The sequence below is a fragment of the Physcomitrium patens genome, chromosome 23 (genome assembly GCF_059467195.1).
Source record: "Physcomitrium patens ecotype Gransden chromosome 23, ASM5946719v1, whole genome shotgun sequence".
Classification (NCBI taxonomy): Eukaryota; Viridiplantae; Streptophyta; class Bryopsida; order Funariales; family Funariaceae; genus Physcomitrium; species Physcomitrium patens.
The window spans coordinates 9,882,871-9,894,335 of NC_143432.1; the positions used below are offsets into that span (position 1 = coordinate 9,882,871).

The 11,465-nt window shown below is 34.9% G+C and overlaps 1 protein-coding gene across 2 annotated transcripts; it reads right to left on the reverse strand.

The window, feature by feature from the left end:
* Window positions 1–235: 235 nt before the first annotated feature.
* On the reverse strand, window positions 236–2,164 carry LOC149986523 (uncharacterized). 2 transcript variants are annotated; one of them, XM_090246766.1, is made up of 3 exons: window positions 1,661–2,164; window positions 1,087–1,262; window positions 236–859 (listed from the first exon to the last, which is right to left on the reverse strand). In XM_090246766.1, exons 1-3 carry the CDS (start codon window positions 2,038–2,040, stop codon window positions 534–536), a joined length of 882 nt encoding a protein of 293 aa, XP_090102892.1. In that variant the 5' UTR covers window positions 2,041–2,164; the 3' UTR covers window positions 236–533. The 2 variants fall into 2 exon arrangements, with proteins under 2 accessions (XP_090102892.1, XP_090102891.1); XM_090246765.1 differs by having other exon boundaries at window positions 1,087–1,283.
* Between the last annotated feature and the right edge of the window lie 9,301 nt (window positions 2,165–11,465).

An 11,465-nucleotide genomic window follows, 5' to 3' on the forward strand; every position in this document is an offset into this window, starting at 1 on the left:
GGTGGCATGTCCCTGACACACTTAACATCTCCAAGCCCATCTTGTGTGAAGCATTTCATGAAAATCTTGCTCACATTTTCAAGACACTACACACTCAGTATAATTTTCACAAAAACACCCTCATGCCAGTCCATACAAACATACTCTAATATCCACAATCACCACAAATTCCCCAGTTCAGTCCGACACTCAGTACAACGTAACTCAATAATAAATGTATGAAACGACATGGATATGATCAAGTTAGGATCCGTCTTATACATATTACGCCCAAGGTAGCAGATTTACACAGACGAGCGAGATCTTTATAATCCCCCTCTATTTACACCATTCCGAAAACTCAAATTCGTGCCACAACTATAAGCTGCACGCGATCCATCCGCTCAAAACTTGCTACACAAATGCTGGATGGCCCACTCTACATTGCTCCGCTTCACACCTGGACTTCCGACTCCCAACCAACATTCACCTCGTCTCCAATTCCACTACCTTATCATCCTCTCCCCAAACCCTAATCAAATTCCATGTTGCATTTACAACTCCTCGTGCGACGAAGCTGCGGTATCCCTCACCTTCTCCGCTCCATCACTCGTCACCTTTGAGCCAGCTTTGGCAGCGTCCTTGGTTGCGCCCACAGCAGCATCGTATCCCTTACCAACAGTGTCCTTCGCAGCCTCATATCCATCCTGGGTTTTGCCAGCGGCATCTGCGGCCGTTTCCCTAGTCTTTTCTGCCGCACTTTTGGCGGTATCGGTAACAGTATCCTTCGCATTTCCGGCTACCTCAGCAGCCTTGGATGCTGCATCACTTCCAGTGTTTCTGATATACCCAGCACCTTCCTGAGCCTTTTCAGCTGCACCTGTAACTCCAATCCAGACCATGACATAAGTGTCAAATGCACAGTAGAATGATCTGAACTCCAATTCACCGCACATCGCTTCCGCAGGTTACGCAGATCTATCGTCACTATACGATGGTCATCAAATACCTCGTAACATGATCCGTATTCAAGGCCACCGAGCCTACGAGAACATGCTTGTTGAAATATAAGCAAATAACGAATAAAGATTGAATGTCAAGAAGTACCTGATGCTGTATCCACAGCTGCGTCCTTTCCAGCCTTCGCCTTGCTTCCAGCTACATCAGCAGCACCATGAGCGGTGTCGACAGCTGCATCCTTGCCCTCTCCAGCCTTGCTCGCTGCGGTGTTGGCAGTGTCAGCAGCCTTGTCCTTGGCGCTCTCTGCGGTCTCGGAGGCTCCCCTGAATTTGCCCAAACAGAAACTTGACACCAATTAATTAATCGCGGCGATTTCACCATGTCCCGGCTCCCTCCACATTTCACATGACCCATGACACCTCACGTTCGCTCCCTCTCCTCCTGCCCCGTGCCGACCCTCACGACACCCACGACTCTGTCCCTGCACGACCCTGCTCGCACTTCCTACGCAACCATCCGATCTATCAACCGCTACAACGGCTTCACAAACCCACCGCCCTGCACTTCATCCCGCTTCACTTCGTTCCACACCCCCACCACCCCCAACCGTCTACGTCTCCCCGCTCACGCTCCACCGCATGGATTCCCACGATCGACACATCCCGTCTGACACCACAAAACATCCAATCAACAATTGCACCAAGGAACCGCGGATACTTACTTGATGTATTCGTTCAGCTTCTCCTTCGCCATGTCCAGGTACGAGTGCCCGGTCTCGTGGGCTGCAGCGGCGCCCTCCGCCGACTTATCCTTGGCAGTTCCCACGGTGTCCGCTGCCTTGTCCTTGGCGGAACCCGCAGTGTCCTTGGCGGCGTCCACGGTGTCGCCTGCCTTCTCCTGCGCATCCGACGAGAAGATGTTCAGCTTCTCCTTCGCCATCTCGGTCCAGGTCTGAGCAGATTCGTGCGCGGCGGCGGCGCCTTCCGCCACCTTGGCCTGCGCCTCGTCGCCTTTGCCCTTTGCGTGGTCGGCCGTGTCCGCAGCGGCGCACACGACGAGCGCCCCCAGCACCAAAACGGCGAGAAAACGAAGCGGACTCATGGCTGTTCGACTACTCCACGCGCTCTAAACACTACGTGCACGATTGTCCGAAAAAGCACGGGATCGGGGGTTGAAAAAGAATGAGATCGATCGATCAATGTCGAGCGAGCGAGGGAGCGAAGGGTGGTAATGTTGCGATGAGCAGAGGAGTTGGGCGAGGGTGATATAGTGCAGAACGGGGGCGACAGGCTCAGTGGACACCAATACAAGTGGATCGTCGCTGGTCGACACTTGTCCACCGCAGTGGCAGTGCCGCCATGTCGAAGGCTCCACCGGCGTCGAACGTGGCGCGCAGGAGGGGTCCCATCTGGCAGCGACCCGAGGGGCCCAACAGAAACTTGGGGGATAGACGAGAACGGAATCCCCGTGCAGGACATCTCTCTCTCTCTCTCTCTCTCTCTCGCTCATATTCATGCAGATTGATGCCCAGCCCTGCCCAGCCCACCCCAGCCCAAGCTTGCCTCGACCACCACCATAGCTACCACTGCTGGAGCCGGATGGCAACGCAGTCAGGCCGGAAGGCAGTCTCGGAGGCGCTGGGGTTGCTGCTCCAAATGGTGAGCTGCACCACCTCCAGGAGGTTCGGTCCTCATGCGATGGATGGATGGATGGCGCCTTAATCAAGCAAGCAAGGAAGCATGGCCGGCACCCCTCAATTCCATGCTGCTGCTCCCCTTCCCCGCAGCAGCAGCAGCATCTGGAACTAACTAACTATCCATCCATCCTGGACACGTCCGACACTGTCCCCCCGCACGCTGTGATAAGCTATCGCACTTTCTGGCTTTCCTCCTTCGCCTTGGCCTCCTCTCTTATCCCCGCTCTCTTCTTTCGTCACTGTTTCTGCCGTTGTTCACCTCCACTACCCATGCTTGCTCAACCTTCCAAACTCTTCCCTGGAGTCTGAAACGGTCTTGGATTTAAGTAGATTGTGTGATATATTTTGGTTGAGGTAACAATTTATCTTTTGGTATTATGTGCATAAGACAATTATAACTTAATAATGGTTGCCAACAATGATTCACTAAAGAATAATTTAATTTTTGGAAGAGAAGAATTCTATTTTATGAATTGATGTAACATATGAATCATGTCAATTATATTTTTCTATTGGTTTTAACATTTACCTTGGTTTTCTATGTATGTATGTATATATATATGTTACATTTTTATTTTCTTTTCATAAACTCATAACTTTTACAAAAGATCTAACATACAAATTGAAACATATTGCAAAAAGAACTTTGTTGATGATGCTTGACTCCTTACTCTAAGATTGATGAAGAACTATTATAGTCAAATTTCAAAACATAGCCATGTAATTCTTCTTATACTTTATGTATAGCTTAAATTTCATGCCTTTTGTTAATATTTCAAAAACATGCTTTATCAAGTGTCTCAATCTTCAAATATATAAGAATAAATAACCAACCTTAATTTATTCTTATATAACATCCTTTTGTAGGTATAGACTAGTATCTTGCAACTTAATTGTTAAAAACACCTTAAAATTAAGAACAAAGTTGCTCATTTGCATATCTATTGTCAAAAATCAATTTTACGATGTCATGTTGTAATATGAATATATGGTGAAAATATAATAAAAAATAAAATTTTAATTAATATCTAATTATTTTGATTTAATAATAATTCAAGACATTTAAACATGGCTTTTTATAAAAGCCTCTTAGTTTATTTTCTTGTCTTAATAGTTAGTAGATTAAAGGTTGGTTTGTAATTTTACCTTCTAGGTTGTAGAAACTCTTTTATTACCTTAAAAAGACCATAAATTGATAAATTATAGTATAGAAGATATAAATAATTAGTATAATTGATACGAAGATTAAGTTGAGGATATAGTTGGGCTAAAAACTTCCTAAATTAGATTAGATTGAAATTCAAGGATTGACCGTTTGTGGAACAAGGTCAAAATTAGATCTCTAGTCTCTAAAACGGCCATTTATTACAAAGTACAAGAAAATTTGGAGATTGACAATCGGAATTGGAGAGCTTTCACGGACATACATATTTATTTTGATAATTATGTAGATAATAAGAATAGGTAGAAATAAGTCAAAGTAGATAAATATGAAAATATCTTGTGGAAAGCTTCTTAGAAGCTTCATAGACGCTACTTTGCCTTTATACATATTCATAGGCGATTGGTAGATTGAAAACTTAGCCAACAATGTGGCCATTTCTCAATATATTGACTACTTATAGTACAAGTTGGACATATGGCGCACACCTAGGAAACTTGCATTGCAAATTAGATATGTATCTTGTAAGTTGGACGTGTATTAGAGGTCGTATAGCATATCGCCACATATTCTTTAATTAAGTAGTATATGTAGAGACAAGAGTGAGGCCTTCCTTACTCTTGCCAACTCCTTTCTTGCTTTTTAGTCTAGTTTCAAGAATCTTATATTTTCTAGTTTTTGACAATAGCCATTTTAGTTCTTCCTTGAATATACATACTTTCTTCTATTTTATCACTTTCTTTTTGACACAGATTCTATGACTTTATGCATCTTTTTCTAGTTTGTGTCTTTGTCAGATTGACAAGAGTACACATATAATATCATAGCTTTATCTTTTCTTAATTAAGAGTGGATTATCTCTTTCTCTGGATAAGACATAAGCATATTAGAAGTTAGGGATTACCCCCTTCTAAACTCATATTGTTTCTAAAATTTCTTTTCTTTATTCTTGAGTATTATATTTTATGAGGATAGACACCTTTCTTTTTATTGTGCTAGCATGGCAAAGCTTGCTGAAATAAAAAGTGTAATGGCTCAAATACAAGAGCAAATGAGAGAATTAATGCTTGCAATGTATCAACTTAATCTACCACTATAAGGAATAACAAGATTATCATGCAATGAAGATATAGAGATAATTGAAGTTGCTTCAACATGTATACTAAGCCATATTACTGCTCTTACAATGGAACATCATTCAAGTTTCAAGGAACCAAAAATTATATTGCTTGAGAAGTTTGATGGCATAAGATCTAAGTTTCCAAGATTCATCAATCAAGTATAATTAGTGATTGAACTACAACCTCAAAGTTATCCAACTCAAGGATCATAAGTCAAGTTTATTGGAACACTACTTTCAGACTCTGCCTTATCATGATTTTCATCATTTCTTAAATGACGTGATCCAATATTGAATAATTTGGAAGTAACTTTAACTTAGTTTTGATCTATTTTTGGAAAAAATGATGCAATATGTATTGCAACCAACAAGATTTGTGCCTTGCAACAAAAAAATTGATCAGTGATATTATATGCTTTATAATTTTGACAATTAGCAATAGATATCAAGTGGGATGATGCAGCAGTCATCAACCAATTTTTCTATGGATTACAATATGAAGTAAAGAAATTAATGCTCAATTTACTTGATCCTCAAACATTGAATCAAGCAATTGTCTTTACTGTGAAATGTGACAATTGACTTTTTGAGTATCGATTTGAGAATTGCACAAAGAAACCTCAATATTATTACAATTCAATGACAACACTAATGACTTCTCAATCTAAGCATTTCAAAGTAGAAGATATGCAAATTGATGCAATATAGTTTAAAACTCTTATCGAACAAGAAAAGACTTGTCGTCATCAAGAAAGACTATGTTTATATTGTGGAGAAGCTAAGCACATTGCTTAATATTATCAAAAGAAATGACACAACTTCAAAATGAGGAGTATTGCTATCAAAGATGAAAACATGTCAGAAAACAAATTTGTCCAACTATAATAGGGACTATGCAGCTGGAATCTTGCATAATTCCTAATGAAGGTCCTATTCTCTCCTGAGAAACCTCTTCTTGTTTTATAATAGATGTGTGTTTAGGATCTAATAACCACAAAGCCTCTACCTTAATAGATTTAGGAGCCTCTACTTATTTTTTAGATGAAGAATTTGTTAAAAGTCATAATATACAATTAGTATAAAAAACTAAACTCGTACACATAGAAGTCATAGATGATTGTCTATTATCTTCTAGAAATATTATTCATGAAATATTTCCTATAGATGTAGCAATAAATGGTCATAATATTTGCATAATTTTTAATAAAATTAAAACTCCTTCTAATCTAATTATTTTAGATTTATTGTGGCTAAAAAAATATAATCTTGTGATAGATTAGATTTCTTGTAAACTTGATTTTTTTTCAAACATCATTAAGAATTTTTCTAATTTAATAAAAAGCCATGAGTTTAGTATAATCAAATCTATATTTGTAGGTACAAAAGCTTTTTTATATGCTGCTAAAAAAGAATTGTCTTTTGTTATTTATGCCACACCTATTTTAAATGATGGAAAGATTTCAAGTTAAATTCCAAGTCAATATCAAGATCTTTAAGATATTTTTGAGAAGAAGAATGCAATTATTCTACTGGAGCATTGTCTATATGATTGTTTAATTGATCTTAAAGAAGGAACTCGATTGCCATTTGGTCCAATCTATAGTTTATCACAAAATAAGTTGGCGGAACTCAAGAAGTACATTGATGAGAACTTCGCCAAGAATTTCATACACCATTCAAAATCTCTTACAAGAGCTCTTATCTTATTTGTGAAGAAAAATGATGGATCATTGTAAATGTGCATGGATTATTAAGGACTCAAGAAGATTATCATCAAGAATAGATATCCTCTACTTTTGATATCTGGACTTTTTGATCAATTAAATCAAGCTAAGATCTATATAAAAATAGACTACAAGGAGCATACAATCTGATTCGCATTAAAGAAGGAGTTGAATGGAAGATTCCATTTCAAACAAGGTATGGATACTTTGAATATAACGTCATGCCTTTTAGACTCACGAATGCACTAGCTACTTTTCAACATCTTATGAATAATATTTTTCATGAATTTCCATATGATTTATTGTCTGTTATTTAGATGATATTTTAATCTACTCTAAGGATTCAAAAGAATATGAAATTCATGTTCATTGTGTGTTACAAAAACTTAAAAATGCGGGATTGTACACTAAGATGAAAAAGTGTATTTTCTATACTATTTAAGTTGACTTCTTAAGATACATCATTTCAAAAAATGGTCTAATGATGGATCCTAAAAAAGTTCACACAATCTTAGATTGGAGGACTCCAAAAAGAATAAGAGATGTACAATGCTTTTTAGGATTTATCAATTACTATCAAATCTTCATCAAGAAATTTTCTCAAGTTATAGTATGACTTATATGCTTAACTTGTAAAGACAAGCTTGAGTGGAGTAAAAAAGCAGAAGCATCATTTGAAGCTTTAAAGAAAGTTTTTACTTTTGTACCAATCTTGCATCATGTCGACTTCTCCAAAGCATTTTTTATGGAGACAAGTATATTTGACTTTGCCTTGGATGCATTCTTATCACAAATAGAAGTAGATTGCAAACTTCACCTAGTAGCTTTTTATTCAAGAAAATTTTCAGAAGTCAAGATTAATTATAAGATCCATGACAAGGAACTTCTTGCAATTATAAATTTTTTTCAAGAATGGTGTCATTATTTAGAAGGCGCTTCAAGTCCAGTCACTATGTATATGGATCATAAGAACCTCAAGTATTTCATGTCAGCAAGTGTTTTGAATTGTTGCCAAATTTTTTAGAATATATCTTTATCAAGATTCGAGTTTAATATTACTTATCAGCTAAAAAAAAATAAGGTTTGTCTAATGTCCTTTCTAGACATTCTTTTCTTACATCAAAAGAAGGAAAAGGAGCTTTTGACCGACAAATGATAATTTTATTGAAGCCAAAATAATTTCATCTCTGAGTAATGAAATCAATATTGACTGTTGATTAGACTTTTTTCAAGTACATCCAAGCAAGTATGTCCTTAGACCTTCTTGTTCATGATATTAAAAAAAATTCTTCTAAATCTCAACATATTTCTAAATTTGAGTTTAAAAAGAACCTATTCTATTTTGAAGGATGCTTATATATTCCAGAAGGAGAAGTACAATTACGTGTTCTTGAAGCTCGTCACAATTTCCCTACAGCAAGACATTTTGGATATAATAAGACTTTGGAGCTTATAGCTAAAGATTTTTAGTGGCCTCAAATGTAGAAAGCTGTTAAAGATTTTGTGTACACATATGATGTTTGTTTAAGATCAAAAATTCGTCATTATCAACGTTATGGACTCCTCCAACCATTACCTATACCAGAACAACTATGGTCTTCTATCTCTATAGATTTTATCACTAATCTTCCAATTTCAACTTCATATGATTCTATATTCGTGATTGTAGATCATTTCATCAAGATAGCACATTTTGTACTATGTACAAAATCTATCACAAGTGAAGGAACATCTAAACTCTTCCTTAACAACATCTATCGCTATCGTGGATTACCAAGGGATATTATATCAAATAGATGAACATAATTTTTATCAAGATTTTGGAGAACTCTTTTCAAGATATTGAAGGTAGATATAAAACTATCTTTGGCTTTCCACCCTCAAACTAATAGACAAACAAAATGGATAAATCAAGTTTTAGAGCAGTATTTGAGATATACCATCAACTATCAATAAGATGATTGAACAACTCTTTTGCCATTGGCAGAGTTTGCTTATAATATTTTGGTACATTCTTCTACTCAACAAATACCTTTTTTTGTCAGTTACGGTTATCATCCATGATTTGACACTTTTGACTTTTCAAAAGTTGATAATCATACAACGAAAGATGTGGCAAATTGATTGTCAGAGCTACATGCAACAATGAAGGCACAATTAAAAAAAGCTTAAGAATGACAAAAATTCAACGCAAATGTCTATCACAAGGAACAACCTCAATTCCATGTGGGAGATAAGATATGGTTACTTCATCATAATATTAAAACTATTCATCCTTGTGACAAGTTGGATTATCGTAGGCTTGGACCATTTTCCATTTGTGAATAGATCAATCCAATTACTTATCAATTACACATATTAAAGTCTATGAAAATCCATCTTGTGTTCCATATATCTTTACTTGAGCCATATAAGACAATGGATATATAAAGAAGGAGACAAATGCCACCACCTCCTATAAAAGTGGACAATGATAAAGAATTTGATTCAAGGCATAGAAGAAGTCTTAGATTCAAGGCGGCACCAAGATAGGTTAGAATATCTAATATATTAGCATGGATATTACATTGATGAATGCACATGGGAGCCATCCAAGAATCTAACAAATGTATTAGCCAAAGTTAAAGCTTTTCATCAACAACATCCATCAAAACCAAGATGAAGAGTCAAAAAATTCTTTGCTACAAAGCAAAAAAATTCCAATGGAGATTTTATTCTATCTTGTATCATTATTTCTTTGGATTTTTTAGTGCTTAAGAGATAAAGAACCAACAATCAGCAGATTCAATTCAAGAGCTATCATTTGATGAGCTATCAGATGAGAAATTGTGACTATCACAACCTTTGAGATGACAAAATTGAGATGAAGATCCTCAAAAATAATATGTTCTTCCTTGAATAGATGGCAAGATAAAGTACGGTTGGTACCATGACCTTAGAAGGAACTTCCAATATTTAGTGATACTTTTGGAAATAAGAACTACTCTTGATAGTATTACTAATGTTTTGTTTGAAGGAAGTTATGAAAGCCTCAATAATGATCAAATATCAAGGTGGTCTTCTCACCTTGGTATGGGACATTATCGATGGTTGAAGGAACTTATAAACTACCTTAGAAGAGAACAAAGATCAGAGTACTTGACAAATACAGTGTGGTGCATCTTAGACTTTATCTACATATAATCACCGCTCCTCATGGAACTTGTCCCTAGAAAGGGGAGATAATGTCACGGACATACATATTTATTCTGATAATTATCTAGATAATAGAAATATGTAGAAGTAAGTCAAAGTAGATAAATATGAAAATATCTTGTAGAAAGCTTCTTAGAAGCTTCATAGACGCTGCTTTGCCTTTATACATGTCTACAGGTGATTGATAGGTTGAAAACTTAGCCAACAAGGAGGCCATGTATCAACATGTTGACCACTTATAGTACAAGTTAGACATATGGCGCACACCTAGGAAACTTGTCTTACAAATTAGACATGTGTCTTGCAAGTTGGACGTGCATTAGAGGTCGTATAGCATATCGCCACATATTCCTTAATTAAGTGGTATATATAGAGACAAGAGTGAGGCCTTCCTTACTCTTATCAATTCCTTTTTTTTAGTCTAGTTTCAAGAGTCTTATATTTTCTAGTCTTTGGCAATAGCCATTCTAGTTCTTTTTTGAATATATATACTTTCTTCTATTTTGTCACTTTCTTTTTGACACAGATTCGATGATTTTATGCATTTTTTTCTAGTTTGTGTCCTTGACAAGAGCTAGCTTTAAGCTTGTTTAAAAAGCGTAAGATCAGTTTTCATTGGATTTGGAATGAATTTTTAATTGTTGTTTAAACTCAAGGTTTGTATTGGTGACTTTGGATTTATGCAATATAATTAGAGCTAACAGTCTTTATGTATATTTATAATTTTAAATCATGTGATTTTCAACCTTTTATGTAATACAGGTCTTTTAACTTTTATAATAGATTTTTTTTTAAATTAATAATATTTAAAATCTTCTTTATAAATTGCATAGATTAGCTAATTTTATAAATATTTATCATTGCCTTTCATATCATCACATATTGCAATATTGAAAAAGATAAATTTTTTGTTTACAAATTTATTAAAAGAGTACTTTGAAAGTATACCACATTCTATTTTATAATATTTCATACCTCAAAAAAAATCTATTACATTTTTTAAGCTTAAATAATTTATATTTTAATAAATTTATCCTATAAATTTAGCTATACAAATATATAAAATCTTCTAAAAACTACACATATATACCTGTAGATATTTACAATGGAGATGTATTATTATAATATAATTTTAAAATAATTTTTAATTTTTTTCATTACATAAGATTAATAAATATTCAAATATTTATTTGAAGTATAAATTCATATAATTTATTAATTCTACTTTATTTTTATTAATGCGCATTTATACAATTCTTATTAAATATTTCTAAAAAAATATGAAAATAAATTTCTATATATATATATATATATAGATATAATATTTTCAATTTAAAAATATTTTTTTATTTAAGACTTATAAAAAATAAAATGCTTAATAATATTCATCAAATAATCTCCAAAATATAGCTTTATAATATTATCTTCTAAAATCTCTTTGTATACAATATTTTCTTATGTCTAATTTTCTAACATTTTCTTGCTAAGTAGTGATTAATTTTAAGAACTATAAATTAATATAATATTTTATTAGAATGATAAAATTTATAATATGAATAAAAATAAAATTTTTAAATTTATTAAAATAAAAATGATACTAATAAAAATATAATATAATGAAAAATAAAA